The sequence below is a fragment of the Mytilus californianus genome, unplaced genomic scaffold (assembly GCF_021869535.1).
Source record: "Mytilus californianus isolate M0D057914Y unplaced genomic scaffold, xbMytCali1.0.p SCAF_13, whole genome shotgun sequence".
Taxonomy (NCBI): Eukaryota; Metazoa; Mollusca; class Bivalvia; order Mytilida; family Mytilidae; genus Mytilus; species Mytilus californianus.
In genome coordinates, this window is record NW_026262615.1 from 12,253,887 (window position 1) to 12,280,852 (window position 26,966).

Consider the following 26,966-nt stretch of genomic DNA (forward strand, 5'->3'; position numbering starts at 1 on the left):
CTATTTTGATAGGGAGAGCTAGAAAACGTTGAACCCAGTCCAATCCATAACAAAAAGGGGGGGGGGGGGGGATTTATCATACTTATCATTTGTAGTGAGAGGTAGGGATGAGTCGAGAAATTAAGGTAATATTTAAGCTAAGTCAAGGTTGAAGATTGAATCTGAAACTAATCAGATGTCGATACTTTTTTTCAAATGCAATTAAAATCACTGTCGTAAATGCTTTATATATTTGTCAAGCAATGTATCCCCTATGATGATAAAGCGTAACCATGCATCAATGCTATGTGTAGACATACTAATTGTTAAAAAAATATTTGATCCTTTTACCAGACTGAGACATATATGTGCTTTTACCATAAAAAGGTCGCACCCCCCTTTCCGAGGTAAAAATTCCCGTTTAAATTAATATTTAATCGAACATATCTCCCTTTTAGTCATTTTTTATTATTGCTTTTGGATTATCTTACTAAGTATAAATATTTATAATCTAGGCTAAGAAAAAGCACGATGTTTTCGTAAGTATGCTTTCGTGTACAAGATGTACGTAACAGTGAGCGACTGGATAGAACGTTGTGTTTACAATATTTCAGGAGTTTTGGCTATTTATAGATAAGTGTTACCTGTGTACCGATTTGCATGATTGGTAACCAGGCAAAATCTAATAGTTCAATTCCGACACTTTACGGGATCAAAAGACATTTACTAGGTTTCGAATTGTCCCAACCAATCAGCACAAGTTAGCTATGATAGAGCTTGGAACAGTATATATGTTCCTGGATAGAGTCAGCAATATCTTCCAATTAGATAGTAAGAAGCATTCAGCCCGCAGACTGTCCATCGTTCAACTCTTAATAACGTCTCCTCGGAGACGTTAATGATGCTCTCGGACTATATGATAAAAAGAGACATAAAGAAAAGCAAAATCCACACAAGTTAAACTTTGGATGTGGAAGTTAGAACATAGGTTTCATAATAATTTATAAATGTATAAAAGCAGAATTGAATTGAGTTTGAATATATTCTATTTGCAAAAGTAGTAAAAGGACTGGGCATAAGTCTTCTTCCTATACAAATATAAATACAAAATACATTTGATAATGCCGAAAACATAATAGGAATGCATGTAATCCAAAAAACAAAAAAAATAGAAAGAAAATGTGAGTAAGTAGGAATTCAGAATTTTAATTGTGTGTTCTGAATCTTTGTGTAAAACTGAAATAACATTGCATAGACCCAGAAGTCTTTACATTTTTGCTGAAACGTAAGGTCACCCTCACTAGCCAATAGAAGCTCAATTGATACAGCATATCTTTCTTATTAAAAACATTACTTATCGTGCTTCATTGTGAAAAGGGCACTCGAAAAAATAGTGAATACAATCCTCAACAGGATGGCTTACAGCCTGCTTTATGTGATTTATATGTTACAGTGTAACAATCAAAGTATACCGAGTCTCAATAAGAAGAGGAATGACTACTAGTATTTATTTGTTTTCTGATTCTTGAATTTTACGTGTCGATGATTTGTTTTTTTTTATACTGTGGTTTCATTATTATTCGTGGGATACCACTTTTTCGTGGATTTCGTGGGTAAAAGTTAACCAATAATTAAAATGTTCAAAGAAGTGAACACTTTCTATAGCCTATAGACATTGGTAAAACAACGAAATCAACTATCCACGAAAATTGATATACACGAAAACAAATGCATCTGCAGTGAATATTGGTTATACTTAAGTATACTCACTTAGAAAAGCGTTTGTTCCAAAAGCTAAAGAAACTGAAAAGAAAAATGATGAGCAGATTCTAAAACATAGCTAGAAATTGTACCATGATATTCTTCTATAACAATCAAAGTGTTAGTGCATTGCTGTTTTATTTGAAATCATTCTTTCATTTGCAAAAAGATATTAACGAAAATGGTCTCAATATTTTAGCAGCCGCCATTTTAGCCAAGATTTCTGCTACGAAATAATGTTGTCACGGATAACAACGTGTTCATTTTGTCGTGGTTCCAAACACAGTCCTCTATTCCGTTGTTATGTCTTGCCATAAGTTTATCATGCCATATATATCACGACTAGTGAACTTTATGTACATATATTACAAAAACACCCAAGTTCCTCCCAGTCTAAGAGGGGTTTGTTTTGCTGAATCTTTTTTTTTTTTCTTCTGTGTTGTGTTTTAGGATGTTCGCTACACTGTTTCAAAATAACAAGCTTTTTAAAAGACTGTTATTAATTGAAAGTATATGAATAAAGAAACTTAAAAAGCAGAAAAAAATGAAGGGTCCGTGTGCTTGTTTTCGAGATATAAGCTATTGAAAATTTGGCGGGAAGTGATTCTCTCTGGATTTTTCATACATTTAACATTGGCACCTTTTTTCTTATAAAATACTACGAAAAAATAACAAGGATTTTATAAGATTCTCAAAATCGGCCTTTTTAAACTATATGCAATAAAATTATGAAAAGAAAAGTAGGGGTTTGCTGGCAAAAATTTTAACGGCACTGCATGGATAAAACCAGAGGAATCCAAATATCTGACAAAAGTTCAAAAACAAGAAGAGAAAACATCCTTAATCGACAATTGTTTGTCGTTTTACTTTTTCTCGTTTGTTCGCGTTATTGCCTGTTCTTCTTTTCACCTCTGCGATATCTTTTTACTTTTCTAAAATAAATACATCAGAACATCCATATTGTATACTATAATTAATTGAATATTTTTCAGGATTTGTGATTCGTTAAAACTTGATCACATGTACATTTGTATTTACTCAGTTTGCAAGCAATGCTGTTGTGTTTAGCTTTTCGTAGGTCAAAAACGGCCGTTGCACAGGACATACAGCATGTTACTAAAAATACATTATAGAAATCCCAAATTTACATTGTTCATGCAATAGTCATTGATTAATAATATAACAATTGTAGCCTTTGGTTGAGGTCAATACGATGTTATATCGACCAAGAAGGCATATCGACCTCGGACTTTGCTCTCAGTTAATATGCTTCTCTTATGTCGATTAAACCTCGTATCGACCTCATACAAAGGCTATAGTTGTATGAGCACCAATTTGTAAGGTACATTGTATATAAAAAAAAATCAAAATATTGATCTTTGAGGCCTCAACGCCAATTTATCACTTTAAATACAGCCCTTCGCAAAATTTTTTTAATAAATGGTACGTGACTTGGATTACAATGGAGAATCATTAAAAAAAATCAAATTAAAACCTGCAGAAAAAAAACAAACAAAACAACAAGAAAAGGCAAACATGGTCGACTAAAAATACAAACCATTGTTATTAATTTTGAAGTTTTATGCATATTTCAAATAATAATTACAATTTCAAAACGTAATGAAAACTCATAATAAATCTTCATTTCAATGAAAAACAATGGTCAGGGTAACAGGAAAATACATTTGTAATTCTAAAAATGAACAAAAGGTATTCTGACTTACTCAGAAAAGTACATAGAAAACCACAGGTTGCCATTTTATTTTGTTTGAAAATTTCGTAATAGACGTTTATCTTTAGAATCTTGTATAAAGATAAAGCTCGTTACATTTAGTTCCGTGTGCCAAAGTTCATTAAGAGCACAGTGAATGGGAATCCCCTTCTGTTTTACAAATAAAACAGTTGGTTTTAGTTTTTCAGGTCAATGGTATGGCATAACAATTGTGTTTGGCATGCATATGATAGTATAATAGATACATTGCTTTTAAATCGATAGACCTAATTATATCCTCAGATATACTTATTTGATATTAAAGTTGTTTTTTTTTTTTTTTTTTTTTTTTTGTTATTTAGACAATAGGGTGTGAGTGGCAGCTAGAACTTTAAATGTTTCTGTTCGCAACTTGTATAGACTCTGAACGATAAAGAGCTTGCCATACTGGGTATGGACACTTGTTGTTGAAGACTGTATGTTTCCTTCTAGATATATTGTGATAATTTTCGTAGTTAGGTTCGTTATTCTGATTAGATGATTTTTTGCACTTTAGTAGACGCTTACATTGTCTATAGAAAATACAGATTAATAAAATTGAGAATGGAAATACGGAATGTGTCAAAGAGACAACAACCCGACCAAAGAGCAGATAATAGCCGAAGGCCACCAATGGGTCTTCAACGCAGCGAGAAAATCCCGCACCCGGAGGTAGTCCTCAGCTGGCCCCTAAATAACTCTATTACTAAGCTATTAATCTTTATACAAATGTCTATGGGCACTTGTTTTGGAATTTCTATAAATTGAGCTGCGCCAAAAAATGACCAAATATTACTAGTAGGCTAAATCAATGAAAAATACATTGGCTGAAAATGTTTACCTTTCATATGGATTGGTTCATTCATAATTTTAATTTAAATTCATTTATTTCTTACAACACAACTTTTGTGTCAAGGTAGCTGTAACAGTTCTAATATTCGAACCGTGAATCAAACGTGATAAAATGACCAAAGTTTGACTTACAAACCAGTTTCTTATCTTATGACGAACATTGGGTTATAATCTTATATACATTACTTATAACAGCAGTGGGCAAACTGGTCACTCAAGATGAATTTATGCTGCATATTTTTGTCAGGTCTGTGTTTCTTTTGTTCATTTTTACTTCACAAATTGTAGTTTTATTCGTCAATATATAATGAATTTATATTATGGTTTCCATAAAGCAAAATTCACCCTTTCAGCAGTGTATAATATGTTTTGGCAATGCATGGAAATGCGTTTTATAATAGCTATCAATAACTGTAAGTTATCCGAAGCTGGTGCATCCTCCACCAATAAAAACTTGAATACAAATAAAATAAATGTTTCTTTGGGTTTTGCCAAGTGTGTGAAGGGATTTTGTGTCATGAATAAATACACTGTATATATTCATTTCCATTACGTCCAAAGATGTCATTTGTGAACTTTGAAAACTAAATTGACGTTTAAACAATAAGCATACTGGGACATTAACGTTTTTAGATTCCTTGTAACAAAGATAGTCATATGTTATAAAATGCAAACTTATTTTTATTTTTCAAAAAATATAAAAAACAATATGTTGTGCATCTTACTTAAGAATGAACAAGACCTTTTGATAGCTGCTGCTAACTTTTCAACCATTTTTTTAAAAAGTATACATTAACTTATAGTCCATTATTTCTCTTTTGCAGTGGTCTTTGTACAGTCAGCAGTAGGTCAAGGTAAGCATTCAATGCATACTCTAAGATGCCTACATAGAAAATTTGTATTCTCAACAGTCATTGTTTCAAATACAGAGTATTTTTGCAAGGGGAATCACCTCCTTTGTTGGACAAACTGTGATATATATCCATATGCATACATTAGTAGTAAAATGCAAGTGACACAAGCATGGTGCTTTCAACTGGTTCTTGCAATGATTTTGACTTTGATAGTCCATCACATTATTTTAGTACCATCGAGATTCCAAAGCAGGTGGTTATTATAGAATGAAAATTGTTAGCTTACATACATGCTCCTTCCATATGGCTAATTAACAGGACAACAGTCTTTCTATTCAATTTCAGGATTTGTTCTCCATTTCTTAAAAATTCTAGAATCTAAAAAAGTCTGTAATTTGAAAAGCAGGCAATACACACACGTTTTACTTTAAAGTACGAAATAGTCACATTGTAATTTGTTTTAGATATATATAATAATGCTTATTTAGTCCAGATGTTTCACATTATATCATAAACGATACTGTTTATAGATCTCAACGTAGATGTATAGTTGGGAATCAAACAAACGTTTTCTTTTTCTTAAGTTCATTTCAATATATTGTATAATTGTATAGATATCAATTTATAAAGTTTCAGAAACTATGATCACCATTTTTCAAACCACTTTCAGTGACAGTGCAGCTGTCTGGCAAAGCTTCCGGTACAATACAAGTAACAAAAGATGGCGTTATGGGAACAATATGTGATGACCATTTCAACAAGGCAGACGCAGAAGTCGTATGTCGTATGTTAGGTAGCAAAGGGTATGTAACTGTAGATACCTACAAAGAATATCCGAATGTAAACATTTCGGTTGTTCTCTGTTGTTTTCTAGGTTTTGATCGTCGTCAGTAGCTTTGTTTTTTATTACTTATTAATTATTTGATGTTTTGTATATTTATCATTTCACATTAGATCATCAATGAGCTAAGCTGTACCATTTGTGACAATAGATGGTGAAAACGTTAAAAACCATTTCGATATCTTTTTAAGCAATATTCCACCAATAAGGATCAGGCTATATTAGCAAATAAAATTTAAACACATACAAGAATTCAACAACTCAACATTTAACCATAGCAAATAAAAACATGTAAGGTTGTGTTTATCAGTATGTGAGTCATGAACTAGTTTTTGACACCCTCATTCCGTACGGCTGTTTAATGAAGACTCCATTATGACACATATGATTAGGGTGTTGGTAAAAATGACTTTTTTTTGTGGACTAATTTATTTAATGGTTCAAGATCTTGAAATAAAGGCATATATTGACTCTTAGATAAGGAAAGAAATCAGAAAGAATTCAAAATCTACAACTGGACATCTTTTCCATAATCTTTGTTATAATTTGAATGTTTGGTACCATTAAAACGTTTAAACCCGCTGCATTTGTTTGCACCTGTCCTAAGTCAGGAATCTGATGTTCAGTAGTTGTCGTTTGTTGATGTGGTTTATAAGTGTTTCTCGTTCCTCTTTTTTTATATAGATTAGACCGTTGGTTTTCCCGTTTGAATGGTTTTACACTAGTAATTCTTGGGGCCCTTTATAGCTTACTGTTTGGTGTGAGCCAAGGCTCCGTGTTGAAGACCGTACTTTGACCTATAAAGGTTTACTTTTATAAATTGTTACTTGGATGGAGAGTTGTCTCATTGACACTCATACCACATCTTCTTATATCTACCAACATTGTTCTTCAAAATCTAAGAGAATGTAATACCAAACAATAGACTAATCATTAAGTATAAATTTGGATAATAATTTTCGATATTTGATATTATTGCAATTTAAATGAAAATTTCAAATACATGATTTTGTTTTAGTGGTGTGGCTTCACCAACTGCTGAAGGTGTATTTCCACCAGGAACTGGGAAGATTTTTTATGATGAGTTAAATTGCGTTGGTACTGAACAGAATATAGATCAATGTCAAAGTGGCGCCATTAACGACTGTTTCCATAGCGAGGATGCAGGTGTTATTTGCGATTCAAGTAAGCAACCCTCTCCAAGGAAAAAGTAAAATAAAAAAAATACCGAATTCCAAAGAAAATTAAAATCGGAAAGTCCCTTATCAAATGGCAAAATAAAAAAGCTCAAACACATCAAACGAATGGAAAACAACTGTCATATTCCTGACTTGGTACAGGCATTTCCGTATGTAGAAAATGGTAGATTAAACCTTGTTTTATAGCTAGCTAAACCTCTCACGTGTATGACAGTCGCTTAAAATTCCATTATATTGACAACCATGTGTGAACAAAACAAACAGACATAATAAGTAAAATGTCAAAAATACGGGTACAGCAGTCAACATTGTATTGTAATCTTAATCACTATAAAAACAAACAAATATGTCAACAAAGAAAAACTAACTGGCATATTAAAACGTAAGATAGACGTTTGGGACAAGAACCTTACAACATTAAAAATCAAAAGCAAAAAAAAAAGATATCTGGAAGGTCAACAAACAAATTTTAACAATAAACAAGTTTCAACACATTATTTCAAGATCCAAATTGCGTAGAAAAGGCGTTAAAGTTCAACATAATCTATCAAAGATCCCGGGTTTGGACAGGCAGGTGAACGTGTACAATGTAATGTGGTTAAACACGATTTTTAAAGTTCTCAGTCTTTCCCCTTTTTATATCGATAAAAAATACAAACGAAAATAAACGAATGTGTAATAATATTAGTTTCTGTGGGTTGTATGTCTTTTTTTCTAGTTCAATAATCATGTGTACCTGTTTCTAGGACTGCTTATTTATTTTCATTTTTGTAAACAACATTTTGTTTGTCAGAATATTTGTTTTATCCTGTCTTCGGCAACATTATTTTGTTCATTTCCTTCCAGTCCAAAATATCCATTTCAAAAACTCCTTCCCCCTTTCCCAAAAACAGAGAAATCAAACAGTAGTTCCCTTATGATATTACATATCAAGTGTGTGAAACATACATTGTAGTTTACGGGATAATGCATCAAAAGGCCACTTCACGGTTAGTTCGGCCATATTGAATAGGGGGCAGATTTTTTGGATAGAGGTGAAATAGTATGATAGTACGGGAAATCCTATGCATGTTTCCAAGCAACTGTTCTGTTTTAATTATGTTTTCCCGCATTTTGCAAACCATTTTTACCTCCATTATGAAAATCTGCCCCCTATTTAACATGGCCGAACTATCCATGATGGGCCTATTCCACATTTTCATTCAGAGAATTGCATTGGATAAAGATCTGAATCGTCTATACAGTTGACATAATAAGATCATTTTTCTTAATTTAGAATTTTAAATCGTCTAAAAATAACTGATACAAATAATGTGATTAAACAATAAGTTCGATATATAGAGGATATTATATGAATTTTCCAATGTCACAACCCTATCGACCTGAAACACCAGTGTGATGTTGAAGAAGCATTATCATATACACATTATTAATATAGTTTTCTGTTTGGGTTTGTGCAGCCTTGAATGACATCGATATCACGACTAAAACAGAACGACCGCCATTGATTGTATTACAACTTACAATTTACTTATGCGTGTAGTTACTACTAAGCATTCTATTTACATCCTGTTGTTTCCATTCAGGTGAAGTTCAGTATCGTTTGGTTGATGGATCGGATCAGAACAGTGGTCGTGTAGAAATTAATATCAATGGTGTATGGGGCACTATGTGTGATGATGAGTTTGATGCTACTTCTGCTAAGATATTGTGTAAACAACTTGGTCATCCATCGTAAGTTGACTTAAAGTTTTATCAATGGTGTATGGGGCACTATGTGTGATGATGAGTGTGATGCTACTTCGGCTAAGATATTGTGCAAACAACTTGGTCGTCCATCGTAAGTTGACTTAAAATTTTATCAATGGTGTATGGGGCACTATGTGTGATGATGTCATTGAGTTTGATGCTACCCGGCTAAGATATTGTGTAAACAACTTAGCCGTTCATCGTAAGTTGACTTAAGGTTTTATCAATGATGTATGGGGCACTATGTGTGATGATGAGTTTGACGCTACCTCGGCGAAGATAGTGTGTAAACAACTTGATCGTCCATCGTAAGTTAACTTAAGGTTTTATCAATGGTGTATGGGGCACTATGTATGATGATGAGTTTGATGCTATCTCGACTTAGATATTGTGTAAACAACTTGGTCGTCCATCGTAAGTTGACTTATTATAAGATTGTATCGTTGGATTATGGGGCACTATGTGTGATATTGAGTTTGATGCTACCTCGGCTATGGTATTGTGTAAACAACTTGGTAAGTTAACTTAAGGTTTTAGCTGATATGTCTAGACTCTTTGGGTTTTCCTGCTTATCAGCGTTCTATTTATTTGGTCATCTAAGCTTCTGGTCAATTGTGTACCCTGATGAAAGTTATTGCAGAAACACCTTTTGTAATCATAGAACACTTTTTGTGCGTATGAAACACTTGTTTCACGCATGTAACACTTATTGCACGCATGGAGCCATTGTTTTGCACATGGAACACTTGTACGCATGGAACACTTTTTGCACTTTATCAAAGAAAAGGTTATATATATACATTATGACAAGCTCTTATCTCAATCACATTGAACTAATTGAATATTACAACCACGAGATAACTTATTTAAAGGCAAGAAAGTATGAACATGATGAAATTGAAAGGGTTAACTTAATAGTTTACCATTATTATTTTGTTTTTGATAAGAACGCGGAAACTTGTAATCACTGATTCAGCTTTAATTTTTACACATATTGAAGGTGTTGTCGGTAATTTTAAATTATACTACAGTCTATTATTTCAATTAATATAGAACATATGCGACACCAGCTGCGTTTGGTTCCGGGTTGACGACAGCACCAATCTATTTTGATGACGTTCACTGTATTGGTACTGAAACAGATATACTCAACTGCAATATGACAGCAATAGGAGACAATGACTGTGATCACACTGAAGACATCGGTGTTCGTTGCGCTGGTACGTTGTTGACCTTTGTAGACATTCCTCCATAAACAAATTTACTAACGTTTCTAATAAAAAAAAAAACCAAGAATGCAAACAGTTTAGTTTAAATTACTCACGACAGAGTATGTAAAGATGTAATACACATATTTTAACGAACATTGTAGGTAAGTCAACTTTTTTCATCGCGAATTGCTTTAAAGTATCTATTAGAACAAATATATTCCAATGACATAACGTTTTGTGTTATTATCGCATAGGTACGACAAGCTGGTAAGGGCATTCTCTTTTTGTCATTCTTTATTTCCATTTTGACAAGATTTATTTCTAATTTCACATTCTCAATCCCAATTTGATTTTGATAAATTCAGACTTCACATTGATATTTCCAAGTTCCAATTGACATATCCTAGTTCCAACTTGACATTTGATAAGGTTCAATTTGACATTTCTCCGTCCAAACTTGATATTTCCCATTTCCAAATGACATTGATAAGTTCAAACTTCACATTTCTCAGTTCCAAATTGACATTCCTCAGTCTCAAATTGACATTTCCCAGTTTCACGTGACATTGCTAATTTCCAACTAGCCATTGATAAGTTCCAACTTGACATTTCTCTGTCCAAACTTGACATTTCCCAATTAGAATTGGCATTGATCAGTTCAAGCTTCATATTTCTTAGTCCCAAACTGACATTTTCCAGTACCAAGTGACATTGATCAGTTCAAACTTGACATTTCTCAGTTCCAAGTTGACATTTATCTGTCCCAACTTCACATTTCTCAGTCCCAACTTGAAATTTCTCTGTTCCAAATGACATTGATCAGTTCAAACTTGACATTTATCAATTCAAAGTTGACCTTTATCTGTCCCAACTTCACATTTCACAGTCTCAACTTGACATTTCCCAGTCCCAACTTCATCACATTTCTCAGTCCCAACTTCAGATTTCTAAGTTCCAAGTGACATTGATTAGTTCAAACTACACATTTCTCAGTCCAAAATTGACATTTCTCAGTTCCAAGTGACATTGATCAGTTCAAACTTGATATTCCTCAGTTTGACCTATATCTGTCCCAACTTGACATTTCTGGGTTCCAACTTGACTTTTCTCAGTTCCAAGTGACATTAATCAGTTCCAACTTAGAAGAGAGAAATAATAACTTGCGTTTTTCTCATTGTTGAAGGCTGTACAATGACCTGTAACTGCTTATATCCACTTCATTTGAACACTCTTGGTTATTATCTCATTGGCTATGAAACCACATCTCCTTATTTTTATATTGGAACTGAGAAATGTCGACTTGAAAAAATTAAAAAAAATCAAGAATCGATTGTCCTTACTTGTCTTTCGTTAAGAAGGTCTTGTACCTGTAGAGACCAATAAAGTGTGGAATTTTTTCTTATTTGTCATGCAAGGTATAAGCGATGAGATGCCGGTAGATTCAGTTACCATGGAAGAAATAAGTTATAGTTTTGCAAATCCATGCAGTCATAAAATGTTCCAAATGGTGTAGTTACATTTTCTCTCAATTTGTTTTTACCACCTTTGCAGAAAAATAATCCTTTAATTCAAGTATGATTCGAATTCAATACACTTCTGTAGATTCATTATTTTTCGTTGGATACCAATTTTCGTGGATTGCGTGGTACTATCAGTAACAACGTTTTGAATAAAATTTAAAATATGCATTTTTGTTTAGGGGCCAGCTGAAGCCCGCCTCCGGGTGCGGGATATTCTCGTTGTGTTGAAGACCCATTGGCGGCCTTCGGCTGTTTTCTGCTCTTTGGTCGGGATGTTGTCTCTTTGACACATTCATAGGCGGATCCAGGGGGCCCTGGCCCCCTCCTTTTGTGGGAAAAGTTTGGTTGATTACATAGGGAATCACTGAAGCATGACTGGAGCGGCCCCCATTAGGTCAGTCAGTGGGCCCCTCTAACTAAAGTTCTGGATCCGCCACTGACATTCCTCATTTCGATTCTCAATTTTAGCATGTACCTCTGCTAATAAATAGTACGTATTCTTACTGTGTTATTACAGACAGTCATGTTTGTAATTCAAATTTTACTGTTAACTTTGAATATCTTTAGATCAACCTCCAAATGTCCAAGTGCGTCTGGTTGGTGGTACAACTACTGATGAAGGTCGAGTAGAGGTCAACTTTGGTAAAGGATGGGGAACCGTATGTGATGATGGTTGGAATGCCCAAGATGCCACAGTGGTCTGCAAGATGCTTGGATATACAGGGTATGTCAGAACGATCACATATCTAAACTGACAGTAACCAACCCAACTTCCGAAGCAAGGATGTCGGCTCTCCGAACTTTCCCGAAGTCCGATTGTCGAGTTTATGAGCATCGGTCCTCGCTTGGAAGTTGTAACTAAACATGACTTTCAAATGTTACGAAAATTCACAAAAAGCAAATTTCGATTTATTAGACTAAGAATGTTAAATTTTTTTATTACTGTAAATTGTTTATTATGATCGCGACTTCTCGCATATCTTTATTTAAACACTTTGATGTAGATCTGGTATAATAGTATCTTCTTGAAATATGTTGTTAATATTCGTTGATAAGTCTTACCGTGATTTATTGCCATCAGTTATTTAAGATATTGTTTTTCAATTTGATTAGTGGTAGTCCAAAACCATTTGGCGGTGCGTATTTCGGAGCTGGTACAGGAGACATATTAATGGATGATGTTGCCTGTGCGGGATCAGAGTCCACTCTAGGAATGTGTAACTTTGGTGGTTTTGGAAACCACGATTGTGATCATACCGAGGACGCCGGTGTAAGTTGTTCAGGCAAGGATGGTAAGTTGTTTAGGCAATTCAGGTAATTGAAAGAAACATTTTCATTAGCAATTTACTTTAATTCATTTTTGATATTATATTTATTAGATAGAAGTCGGAAAACTGTACTTTTGAATAGTTGTTTTTTCTTCTTTTCATAATTACTAGAACACACCCGCGAAATCGCGGGCATTTAGAGCGTGGTTGAAAGTATGTAAACTGTTGTAGGATGAATTTTTGTAAACGATTTTATGACTGGAGAATTTCAGGAACGGTATCAAAAGTCATAGGTACTTGGTGACAGGACTATTTTTTTTAGCCCTCCCCTTTTTTTCCAAAGTCCGTTATTTTTTGTTTTCTGTTTTTCTGTATACTATAAACATACATATACTATAAATAAAGTGTACTTGCTATTTGCTATCAATTCCAAGTTTACTATCCACGGCGGTCACTGATATATTATATTTGAATTGATAGTAAATAGTAAATACACTTTATTTATAGTATATGTATGATCATTGTATGGGTCATTTTCAAAAAATGTCGAATTTTGAAATTTTGAAATTGATTTAAAGTTACTTATGCAAACGTCCCTCGTCATAAGCAAACCAAAACAAACAGTACTTATAGAACAACATATAAAAAGATGCAATCTTGATAATGTCATACAAGAATATATTGAAACATTTTTTGATAGGTGGTGCAATATTTTGTCTCTCCTGTTACCATGTTCAAAAGAAATTTCGGGTTATTTAGAAAAGGTTTCGATAAAATTTTAAGCTTGTTTTTCGTAGCCAATAAGATGGTTTTCAAGAGTAAAAACTTCTATAATATATTCATTCTGTCAAATTATAGATTATTTGCCAATTTTCCATGTTGTACTGAAAAATGCCTATAAAAATTGGTTTTCAAAGGTCATAAAAATAACCACCAGTAATCCAAGTCTAAGGTATCAATTCATTTTTTTCTCTCTTTGAAATAAACTCAACATCAAGTAAATCCCTCGCACGTTGGTTTACTTTTTTCTTTATTTTATTGGTAACAGGAACGTACGTAAATGATATATCACTATATTAAGTTCTATCCTGTTACTTTTTTGTCTATCCTGTTACCGATAGCAGTATTGTACATGCAAATGCTAAATTGCGAAGATTAAGGCGTTATAACCTTTAGATGAGTTCAAACAACGAAACATTTCATTATGTGTGCAACTATGTGTTATTATAAATTTCTTAAAGACGTTTCTGTCTACTATTGTCTATCTGTTACTGTAACCATAGCAACCATAGTAACAGGATAGACAAATTTCTTCATTTTTGAATGCTGTTGTGAAATAACTACTCCCTTTGATGAAGTGATAATGTTTTTCTGTTGTGATTTTGGTTTCCAACACGTCATTGCACTTTTTGCAAGTATAATATTGGTGTAATTAATCAATATGTTGGTAACAGCATAGACATGAAAAAAAAGTACCCACTATTTTTTTTTCGCTAAATATCTTGAAATTTCTTTTCTCTACACTGTTATACAAGAAATGTGCTGCGTTAAATGTTTAGGTTACTTTGCGCTTTTGAAATCAACACTGATCAGTTCAATATTCATAGGGAGAAAAATTCAACGGCCGATCTAAGTAGCGGTAACAGGATGGACATGAACTTCATGTACGCTGATTGAATTTAGTTTGTAGAAAAAATGTTACATATAATAATAAAGAAGCTACGATTTTTCATTAGAGTTATTATTTACGTTCTAAAAAAGTCCCTTTTGCAGATATCAAGGCGATCAGAAAATAGGAAAACAATCATTTGAAATGTGTTACTCGGACACTGTACGCACATAAATTACGCCAAAATCGGACTTTAATGTATTTTAATCTTATCAAAATAGATCTAAGTCATGATTATTATTAATGTTCTGACTCACAAATCCTACAAACTTTCAATTAAACACTAATACAACTGCATTTTCCATTAGAAATAAAAAAAAATTAGCATGGGTGTACTGAAAATTCGACATTTTTTTAAAATGACCCGTATACAGAAAAACGCGAAAATAATTGTCCTGTCCCCAAATACTTAAAACAGTCCTAACTTAAAGGAAATCTTGTCTATGACTTAAAAATCTGTCCGATGACGGAAACAATATCTGGACGCCTTTATTTTCGTTTTCCTTCCAAAATAACCCAAACTGAATAATCGTAAGCGAGGATGACAAATGCGACTATGCATGGTACTTATAGGACACAGAGGCATGATGATTAATTTATTGTGGAAGGAAGAGAAGCGACACACAAAATGAGGTCTTCTCATTTAATAGTATAGATGGTGATACCAGTTATTTATTTCTGATTAGACTTTATCGTTTGATTTTGTCAGAATTTATCGAATTCTACATTTAGTGAGTCCAAGGGGTCATCCCAGAAGAGAATGTAACAATAGCTGATTGATAAATGACTCTAATATAACCCTAAGTCATCACCAAATACAAAAACGTATCGGTACATGTAAATTATTTATCCCTAAGACTAGATTGGAAATGAAAGCGAGGTTTTCCAGGACTATGGATAAACGAGATATTGGCTGCCGGTAGAGACAATACCGACATTGAAAAATAAAAAAAAACATAAAATACAACCCTTAAAACGAACGCAACATGAACCCCTTTATAATTACACTAGGGCTGAACTCAGGTGATCCCTGAAAGGGAAGCAGTAAAATGTAAGGTATTTGGTTGAGATTCCCACTCTATAAGAAATGTATTTACTTAGATGCTTTGATTGATAAATAGCCTGTCCCAAAGAGCATTCGTCTAAACTCGGCCGATTCCGTTCCTCCATCTAACGAGAGAAGCGGATTCATCCGAGGATTGCCGATTGTCCCAAAGAGGTATATATACATATATATTAATTCGTGAGTTATAAGGGGAGTTCATTTATGAGACTTCATAAACAGCATCATGCTACAAACATTTCTTGATGCAATTAATTTTCAGTTGGGGGTGTAACAGCTGTTCGTTTGGTCGGTGGATCTTCTGCTACTGAAGGTCGGGTTGAGATCCAACATGGCAGCCGATGGGGTACAGTTTGTGATGATCAATTCGATGATAGAGAAGCACGTGTTGTTTGTAGAATGCTTGGATTTAATGGGTAAGAATAAAGATACAAAGTGGGTTTATAATGTATTTCAAATGAACGGGGGTCTGGACGGTGGTCCTTGTATTTCTGTATTCCATAATATTTTGGTCTTATTAATATAGTCTATCTTTAAAAATAACGCGGTCTGTAAATTCTCATGAAAACTGCATTACTGTTAAGTTTATCTGTAATTATGTGATATCTTTATTCTGTACATCGTAAAGTTTATCTGTAATTATGTGATATCTTTATTCTGTACATCGTAAAGTTTATCTGTAATTATGTGATATCTTTATTCTGTACATCGTAAAGTTTATCTGTAATTATGTGATATCTTTATTCTGTACATCGTACATTTCTGCAATCAGTATTGCATTACCTTGTTGTTTAATTTCCAAAGTTCTTTAATATATACTGTTGACCCCCAATTATTCTCAATACTTTATTTTTTATTGCTTAGTTTTTTTTGGGGTTTTTTATTTATTTTTTTAGACATTATTCTCTATTCTGTAAACCTCATCTAGACCCAGTCCCTCATCTATTACTGAGCTTAATATGGTATAATTAAAATTTGATGTCAAAGTTTTAATTACTTTGGCTAGATTGGACATGGATGTAAAATAATGTTTGAGCACACGGAGAAAATAATTATAAAAAAAACTTATGGAATCACAGAAAACACATGATTAAAAGAAAATGACAAAAGTACACAGACGAGTTTACAAAACATAAGACAGAAAAACAAGTGTAGAGAAAACAAACCCATTAAAAACTTGGGAAGTCCGGTTAACTTAAAGGAAATTGTTTAATTAATTTAATTAAGAAAATTAGTCCTGAATAAATTAATTTTTACAGAAAGCGAATTACATGTAGCTATCTACACTTGATTTTTGAAATTCAATATTTTATAAATGTATACAAAAACGTAAGATTTAAAATCTCTAGATAAAAGCTGGCCTAAATTTTTTTTTAAAATATAAAAACTCATGAATCGGTGGTATATAGTGATTGTTATATCTATTCGACCGTCTGTCATAACATTCGTCCATCCTATAGACTATGTATCTATTTTGTTTTGTGATGCATGATTACTATTCTCAGCAATGGGAGCCATAAATGGCTGATAAGATATCTTGTATCTTGCATCAACATTAGATTTAGTATAGTATAGCATTGTGCACTTCCTAATTCATTTTTTATCCAAATGATATTCGGCGCGTTCCACAATAAAACTAATGTATATCTTTTTATTCATATGGTATTGCCATTCCAGTACCTTCAAATGAGGTAGATCCACAACTCTTTCAAAACAATGACTATATTTAATGAAACCTTTACAGTAATCCGTTAACATGTATGTGTCGACCAAAACAATACTGTGGGTTGGGTGGCAGCAGCGGGTGATGACTTCGGAACATTCAAATGAATGATTATTTGTGTCTATATCCATACCATTCATACCATTCATACTATAGATACATTTTATTTTACCAGTACAGCTATAGCAATCGGAAATTCCCGTTGGTCTGGAGCTACTGGCCCTATTTTTATGGACGAGTTGAAGTGTAGTGGTGCAGAGGCGAGCATTGGAGATTGTCAGTTTGACGGTTATGGAAATCATGACTGTGATCACACAGAGGACGCCGGTGTTATCTGCAATGCTGGTAGGTGGTACAGTACTTGCAACCTTGTGCGTAAAATTTTTAGCCATCAGTCAGCAGTCATCGACCAGTCGCCAATCAGTCAAATTCGCGTCAAACTAACATCACCAATCCGTCAGACTTGTAGTGAGAATCTTTGACTGATCGGAGGGATTGACGTTTCTGACGAATTGAACTCTATCTATGTCATATGAGATTTTAATCAAAACTGAAAAAGAAGATTTTGGAACATTTAATTGCACGTAACACGTCGATTCATTGGTCAATTTCTCAAAAGTAAAGAAATAATAAAAGACAAAAACAAGGTCTAAAATAAACAATAATACTTTTTAAACAATTTCATATTTTATCTAAGATTATTGGTGCGTGAGGACAGGACCATGTGTAGAGCCCCATAGTCCCTCCCCTTCACTATCATAAATCCCGATTTTCCGATATATCTCAGTTATTTGAACCAATTATTTGTACCATATGTATATTGGAACATCGGGGATTTATGATAATTAAGGGGAGGGACCATGAGGGCTCAACACAGGACCATGTCCTCGCGCACTTATGACCAATAGTTCTCGCAGTTACTGAAAGTTTGCTTACTTTTAAAATATTACATGTTTTGTTGTTTATAAACTCTTTTCTAGGTAATATCACCAATGATTTAAGAATAAGATTAGTGAATGGAAAAACACAGTACGAGGGTCGTTTAGAGGTTAACTATCATGGTCAGTGGGGTACTGTTTGTGATGACCAATTTGACTACAGAGCTGCCAAAGTTGCATGTAGAATGCTAGGGTATTCCGAGTATGTATAATGACGTATATTTCACACGCCTTTAACACAAAGCGGTCAAGGTCCAAGTTACTTGTAAAATACTAAACTTAAATATATAAAGGCATTCTGATTATGTATGTATTGTATCGTTGATTTCTCAAGACTAAGTAAACACTCCTGTTATACAAAACTGCTAATAAAAGTAACTCGTAAAATGTAAGTAGACCGGAATGAAAAGTACATGTACACCATTAACGACTAGTACATGTACCATACCAAATTCAAAATGAAGGTTTGATTGATTGATTAATTGATTGTTCATTTGATTTTTTGATTGAATGATTGATTGATTGCCCGGAGTGCCCGGAGAGAACCGCTGACATTCGGTAGGAAAACTGCCAATCATGGTCAATTAAGATTGGAGTCTAACGCACCTGCCATGTGCGGGGCTCGAACTCACATCCTCAGTGTTGACTGGTTAGTCATACAGTACTTGAACGACTTAGACCACTCGGCCACCGAGGCCCTAAAAATAAAGTTTAGATGCCAATACATAATGTTGAGCGATTAAACTAATAATTGTTTTCCTTTTGGCTGCATAATCTATAAGTCCATCATTAACCATAAAAATACATGATACTGTATAATTTACTATAATATTTAGTTTTGCCATTTTAAAGATCAAATGCTCAAGCTGTACATGCTGCCCATTTTGGAGAAGGAACAGGATCAATTATACTGGATAATGTTGCTTGTTCCGGACGAGAAGACAGCTTGTCTAGATGTCGTCATAATGCATATTTAACCAATAACTGTGACCATTCAGAAGATGTTGGAATTCGATGCGAAGGTAATAAATATTGCCACAGTGTTGAAGTTTTTAATCGGAACAATTGATAAATTCCGAAACAAAAGAGTTTTTTTTTTTAATTCCATTTTGCCTCGGTATTGTGAAAACACTTCTATTTATAAAAGCAACCGAGTGTCAAAACGACTATATGAAAACAAATAGTATCTTTTTATCTGTCTAAACAGAAATCAGAATAAATCTAATACTATAAACACATAACGATGTTCAAACAATGTACTAAAGACTTTATTGTAGTTTTGTTGACATGTACGCCATATTGAAAGTATTTTTAATGAAGAAATTTTTACTTGTTACACACCTCGTGACTATTGACGTAGGAGAGATGTTTTGTATATTCGCCAATGGGTTCGGAGAGCCGACAACCTTGCTTCGGAAGTTGATACTGAGTGTCAGCTCGATCATGTGTGTTACTTTTTTTGTCGGCATCTAACTTTTGTTTTCCAAAATTATAAAGATGTTTGGTCAGACAAAACAGTCAAAATACATTAGAACACGATTACATTTTAATCAATAATATTAAAAGAAGTATTTGTTACATGGCAGGTAAAACTGAGAGTCCTGTCCGTCTAACTGGTACCTCAGTACCCTTTGAAGGACGATTAGAGGTATTCCATTTAAACCAGTGGGGAACGGTTTGTAGTGATGGGTTTAACAAACAAGCAGCTCAAGTTGTCTGTACTATGCTGGGATATCCAAGGTATATAAATGATCACAATATATAAATGCGAATATGTAACAGCCACTATGTTCCGTCAGTTACTTTGTTCCGGCGGAACTTTTCAACTAGTTATTTCGTTCCGATGGAACTTTCCAACTAGTTGTTTTATTCCGAGTGCAGTCGAAAAGTTCCGGAAAAAAGTAGATAAGAAAAAGATATAGGAAGATGGGGTCTGAGTGCCAATGAGACAACTCTCCATCCAAGTTACAATTTATAAAAGTAAACCATTATAGGTCAAGGTACGGCCTTCAACACGGAGCATTGGCTCACACCGAACAGCAAGCTATAAAGGGCCTCAAAACATTACTAGTGTAAAACCATTCAAACGGAAAAACCAACGGTCTAATCTATATAAAAACGAGAAACGAGAAACACGTATGAACTACATAAACAGACGACAACTACTGTAATCAGATTCCTAGTTGAAAAGTCCCGGAACAATGTAGCTATTTGAATAGTTCTGGCGGAACAGAACAACTAGTTAGGGAGCTACCATTTGATTTATATGGGGGGCTAGGATGAAATTTGAAAAAAATAGGCAGGACAGGAGTTTTGAGTTAAAAAAAAAGGCAGGATGAAATTATTTTGACAATTTATGTAAAACAAAAAGTCAGGATAAACTAAAAAAAAAAAAGGCAGGACCGAATAGAGTGAAAAATAAAAAGGCAGGACCGAATAGAGGGAAAAATAAAAAGGCAGGACAAAATTTTTCATCCTAGCCCCCCATAAAAATCAAATGGTAGCTCCCTTACATCGTTCCAAATATACCATATTTCGTCCTTTTTGTAGAAAGAGGGTGAAGAATGAGTATCAGTATATATAAGATCAAATCATTAATTTACAAGAATACCCAACGCACTGAAAGGGGTTTCTTTGGGGACAAATATTCAAAATTTAAGTTGTATTTCATAGCTCACATAAAACGGAATAAGTTGCATTATCATGCAAATTTAGTATTCATAGTACCCTCAAGAGAGGGAAGAATACCCCCCTCCTCATGTGGTTCTTTGCATCAATTCTCTAAATGGAACTTTGTGACTGGTTGATAAGTTCCGTTGGAACTTTTGGGCTTGTTTGTTAGTTCCGGTTTTGACTTATTTGCCAAAGAGTATCAGTATCTTGGTTTCCCTTTGAAAGGTTCAAATATAATATGTTGCGCTTTTACTTTGCATCAATTCTCCAAATGGAACTTTCTGCCTGGTTGATAAGTTCCGTTGGAACTTTTGGGCTAGTTTGTTAGCTCCGGTTTTGACTAATTTGGCAAAAAGGAACTTTTTAACTAGTTGATATGTTCCGTTGGAACTTTTCAACTAGTCACTTTGTTCCGGTGGAACTTTTAAACCAGAGGAAGAACAAAGTAACTAGTTAATAAGTTCCTCCGGAACTTTTCGGCTAATTAGTTCTTTCCGCCCGGAACTTTCCAATGTCGGAACAAAAGAGCATTTGTTAGTTCTTTCCGCCCGAAACTTTCCAATGTCGGAACAAAAGAGCATTTACAAATACACTTATGTGAAAAGATTCCTTTTTATTCTAATTAAGAACTTAGTTTTTGTAGTTGCACTCCCAAATATACTTGAAAAAATGAATCCACGTTGTAGAATATATGAGGGTCTGGATGGGGTTTACAGAAAAGATCAAAAATGAGCCAAGAATACAAAAAAAAAAAAAATAATAAAGAATAGAGAATGGGGTGCAAAAATATTAAGAATGGAGAAAATTGTTTAGTACTTTATTGTCGTAACTTTTATTATTAATGAGGGAGCATAGTATGAAACAGTCAGCTCTTCTCACAGGTTTTTAAATCTAATATTTCATAGCTGTTCACGAGACACCACAACATATACAATGCATACTTAAAGAAATAAAGAGAAACACCATCAATTTTTAAAAGTGCAAGGCTTTATACGGTTTCAGATTGGTTTTTACATTTTAAATAATGTAACAATTAAGCTGTATATTTTCATCATTCATGTTTAATTAATAAATATGTACATGTTGCTTTAGTTGTTATCGTCTCTCATAAGTCTACACAGATTGGCTTATGCACAAAAAAATGTTATACTCTTTTCTCATTGTATTGTTTTAGTGTATGCATAAAGTGAGATGCAAATAAGATATCAAATTGACTTGAATTATATATATATATTAATTACACCTTATGTAAGAATCCTGGGTTTTGATTGGTTGATAGCCAGTGTATTTTTCACCAATTTACTGTTATCAAATGAATATCGTTCATTTTTTAACGCCGCCGGGGTATATGCAAAAAGGATATGCCTTTTTTACCCTCTCTGCCGTGGTATTTGCCAAAAAATACTCTATCCGACTGGACGCTTGTAACGTCACGATCATCAATGCGTTTTTGAACGTTAACATTCGGTGTAATTAAACAGATATAGCATGTTCTTGAGGGGTAATTGCGAAAAATACCAGTCTTGAGAATTAATTTCCCTCGCCTTACGGCTCGCGAAATTTAATATTCTCTCGACTGGTATTTTTCGCAAATACCCCTCCTTAACATGATATATCTGTTCAATATTCGGAATTAGTTTGTTGGTATTTAATTAACCAATTAGTGGATTCAATAAAGCGCCAATCAATATAACAAATCATCCTCTATCGTTTGTCAGTGATACACCAGTAATTAAACAGACAACATCTGTCGGATCTGCCACAACAAATAGCTCTATGCCTATCTGGATGGACCACGTACAATGTCAAGGAAATGAGACCTCACTCGACCAATGCAGTCACGATAGATGGGGTACTAACCACTGTACACACAACCAGGATGTTGTCATACAATGTAGAGGTACGTTAGTCTAGACAGCAATGTAATTTGATTGATTGATTGTTGGTGTTTAACGCCACTGTAAGCACTTTTGGCATTTTCGTGGCGGCCAGTTTTTCGATGATTGGTGGAGGTAGCCGGAGAGAACGCCCGACCTTTGTCAGGAAAACTGACAATCCTAATCGATTAAGAACGGAGTCGAACGCACCTGCCGAGTGCGGAATTCGGACTCACAACCCATCTATGTAGAACATTCAGTTAAACATACATGAAAAGCAAACAACAGCTATTGCTCATACATTTGTATTTGGAAAACAATACTTTAGTACATTGTAAGAAGTCAGGCTTACTTGACCATTTGTGTTTTTTGTCTTTGTTGGTATATTTTCAATGGAGTCAGGTATTGGTGATTGGCTTGATCTGTTGTACTGTCCGATATTTAAGTTTCGATTTTATACATGTTATATGAAAGACGTCTCATCAATATTTCGATTTGAACAAAATTCTGAAATAATCTGGAAAGACTAGAAACATGATACACAAAGAGATACATGTATTCTGTACATATATCATTCCTAACATTTAGTTAACCAATAATTTGCTGTATGTGTACCAATTATATAATTATAATCATTCGTATTAATGATTAAAACTACTGGTGTACTAATAATTTTTTGTAGCCCATGGTATTACCTGCTACCATTGCGATGGTTTAGATAAACCTTCCGACTGTAAAGAAACCATGCAATGTGCAGCTGGAGAGGTGAGTCATTTTGAAAGATACCTGAATTGTTTTCCAAAACAATATCTGCATTTTCAAAAGACAAGAGTCCCTTTTGGTTTTTTACAGCTCCTCGTGTATTTAAATACATTGATCTCCTTTTTTTTTTGGAGGGGGGGGGTTCCGTCCCTGGTGACTGGAAACTCGGAAAAGCGATTGGAATATACCGATTCAATAAAGTTGTTTTTATTTGGGAGACGACGTTTTTGGGAACTATATAATCAGTATATTGTATATCAACATTTCTGTAAATGGCCATAAATATTTATTTTTTCAAATTGCAAGTGTATGCTACAGAAAATAAGCTTCAGTACATGTAATCTTCCTTGAACAAATTTAAATGCTGTATCTACAAATGAATTATCAAATGATAAGATTTACATGTATGTGCGCACAAGACGTGTTTCTGGAACGTACAACATTCATTTTGTACACCCAAGCCAAAACGTTTGAAAGCATGAAAACAAATATGTCACACGTCCATTGTTTGCTTTCATCTTGCCTCACGGAGATGTAACCATTGTTTTAGCATTAGAAAATTACAGAGTTGTATATATTTTGTTTCAGGCTTGTGAGGAAGCATCTTATATTGTAGATGGATTAACAAGATATTCACTGACATGTCAGAGTAAATTGGTAAGTTATAAAAACGACTTATGGTGATATGCATATATATTTGTTTTCTTAATGATTTTATTTATATGTATTATGTCAGAGTATCTACTGAGAAATAATGAATAAATTATGTTAACGCACGCAATTAGTTCTACCATAATCTTTTTTTTAATTTTTATAGAGTTGCTAAAAAAAGTGTTATCTCATTTTGGTGATATTTTTTTATTAAATGATAAAAAATAATATTTCTTGTAAAAATTACATTCATGATGATACATTGTATTGTGAAGATAATTTTCATTTCGCCAATTCGTAAAAAACAAGTCCGATTAAAATAAGACAACACCATTATTAAAAAGAAAAAAACGACTAAAATATGAAAATACAAACAAAACAGTGCACAAAGTTGATACAGGAGGGTCTGGTAGGGGTCCTTCATTTCTGCATTCTTTAATTTTTTAGGCCATTTTTCTCTATTCTTTATACTTTTTTCCCCATTTTTCTCTATTCTTTAAATTTTAGCACCTCATTATTCTCTATTCTTTATTTTTTTGGTCCATTTTTCTGTATCCTTTATATTTGTTTGCCCATTATTCTCTTATCTGTACACCCCCATCCACACCCTCATATGTTGTTATACCTTTTGTGTGATTTTGATTTACAGGTATGCGATGCTATTGCTAGCGGTGGTACTATAGTTGGAAGAAAAAGACAGGCACAAACTGTAAAAGTGAAGTGTTGTGATACTCCACTATGTAACAAGATGTTGTTAGACTTCGACCCAAATGCACAAGGTATATACTTATGAATTATAAAAACAAGGAAAAACATGGTAACCTCAATAATCAATAAAATCTTATACATACTACATCACATTCAAAGTGATGAGAAATCAACGCCATATCAGGTGCGAATCCAGGATTTTGAAAAAGGGAGGGATACCTAGTTAGCCAAGTGAACGTTTGAACTGATGCTTGTAAAAAGTATATGCATTGATCATATATGCAGCTCCATAATGGGAGGCCCGACCCCCACCCCCCCCCCCCCCCCCCTAAATCCGCCTCTGCATGTGTTATCGTCTTCTCTTTACATTTAATTTCTACAATTTGTGGCACAAACATACACAAATATGGAACACTCAACAAAAGAGGGACGAAAGATACCAGAGGAACATTCAAACTCATAGATCGAAAACAAACTGACAACGCCATGGCCAAAATAAAAAGACAAACAGACAAATAATAGTACAGATGACACAGAAAACTAAAGTCTAAGCAACACAAACTCTACCAAAAACTGGGGGTGATCTCAGGTGCTCCGGAAGTGTAAGCAGATCCTGCTCCACATGTGGCACCCGTCGTGTTGCTTATATTATTACAAATCCGGTAAATAGTCTAATTCGGTAGGTCACATTCGTGAAAAGGAAAGGTATAGTAGTTACGACATAAGGAACATATCTGATATCATCTGTGAAACGGTTATTCCATAACGGTCAACCAACTCGTGATGGTGTCCGTAAAATTTAGTATACACTAAAGACAACATTGAATTAAACTTATTCAATATATAAATATGCCATATCATTTCAATATTTCAAAACAGTTTCTGTGTTAAAATTGAAAAAAAAAGTCTTGTTTTTTGTGAAAGAATTCTTATGTTGTCATCGTAGGTCCTGTAATCAGGATTCCTATTATCGCTGTTTTTTTTCTTTATAATATATTGTTAACCCGTCAGATATGTTTTGGTCGTCTGCAAACAATCGTTACAATGTTACTGATAAATAAAAAATATCATATCCTGCATGCGTGTTTGATAAAGGTAAACATCACACTTTTTCCCTCCCCCGAAAAAATCATGATAAACAAATAAACCAAAGAACAACGAACAAACTAACAAACTAACATACAAACAAAGACAAAAACGTACTATCTTCGTCCAAACAATATAGTTTTAAATTAGTAATTGCTACATGGATACAGAAATTACAGGAGAATCAAGGATTTTAGTTTGGGTCATATTTTGCATGAAAATCACATTTAAATTTCCTCTCCGTTTCTGGTGTACAAATGCAATCCTAAATGAACTTCTCCAAGAAGGTATGTAATCGTTCTGCTACGTATGGTTTAAAGATGAAATAGTTATGAAATAAATTAAAGGAATACACTATCAGATGCTGCATACGTTTGTTTATATCTTAACAGGTCACAGTACAGGAGCATGCGCAGACAAAGTTGGTATTGACTGTAACCAACTAGACACACTTAATATTTGTGCAAACGCTCAGGCAGCTAAGTTATATTGTCCAAAACATTGTGGTTTGTGTACATAGGTTAGGTTGTACATCTGGTTAGACTTTATATTTAATTAAAATATACATTTGGAATAAAATTGTAAATAAAACATTCATGCTTTTGATTTTCTTTACTGTAAGATATATTTGGACTTTTTATATTTGTTTAGGAAAATTCAGAACTTTGTTATCTGAAGCGAACCCATAAGACACCTATCAAGAATCATCTTCCAGACAATTTAAACACACGGAAGATGCGGTCCGTTACCGGATATATATTCCATTGTAGCTTTGTATTGTCATTGACAATTGATAAATAAAAGTTTTGAGGTATACGGCATTGAGACATTA

The 26,966-nt window shown here is 33.8% G+C and overlaps 1 protein-coding gene across 1 annotated transcript; it reads left to right on the top strand.

The window, feature by feature from the left end:
• Positions 1-4,521: 4,521 nt before the first annotated feature.
• On the top strand, positions 4,522-26,727 carry LOC127723175 (deleted in malignant brain tumors 1 protein-like). The gene is made up of 18 exons (XM_052229686.1): positions 4,522-4,589; positions 5,167-5,196; positions 5,867-5,999; positions 7,056-7,222; positions 8,823-8,970; positions 10,039-10,205; positions 12,284-12,440; positions 12,830-13,008; positions 15,979-16,132; positions 17,615-17,784; positions 18,420-18,579; positions 19,230-19,399; positions 19,964-20,117; positions 22,769-22,950; positions 23,610-23,692; positions 24,278-24,346; positions 24,990-25,119; positions 26,527-26,727. The coding sequence occupies exons 1-18, from the start codon at positions 4,562-4,564 to the stop codon at positions 26,652-26,654; spliced, it is 2,409 nt and encodes an 802-aa protein (XP_052085646.1). The 5' UTR covers positions 4,522-4,561; the 3' UTR covers positions 26,655-26,727.
• Positions 26,728-26,966: the final 239 nt, after the last annotated feature.

What these genes read in the sequence shown, in the direction of transcription:
- LOC127723175 (XM_052229686.1), top strand. Translation starts at nt 4,562, where the DNA reads ATGAATTTATGCTGCATATTTTTGTCAG. An exon ending in AGAATGCTTGGATTTAATGG is followed by an intron (nt 16,133 to 17,614) that starts GTAAGAATAAAG and finishes TTATTTTACCAG; the next exon opens with TACAGCTATAGCAATCGGAA. An exon ending in ACTATGCTGGGATATCCAAG is followed by an intron (nt 20,118 to 22,768) that starts GTATATAAATGA and finishes ATCGTTTGTCAG; the next exon opens with TGATACACCAGTAATTAAAC.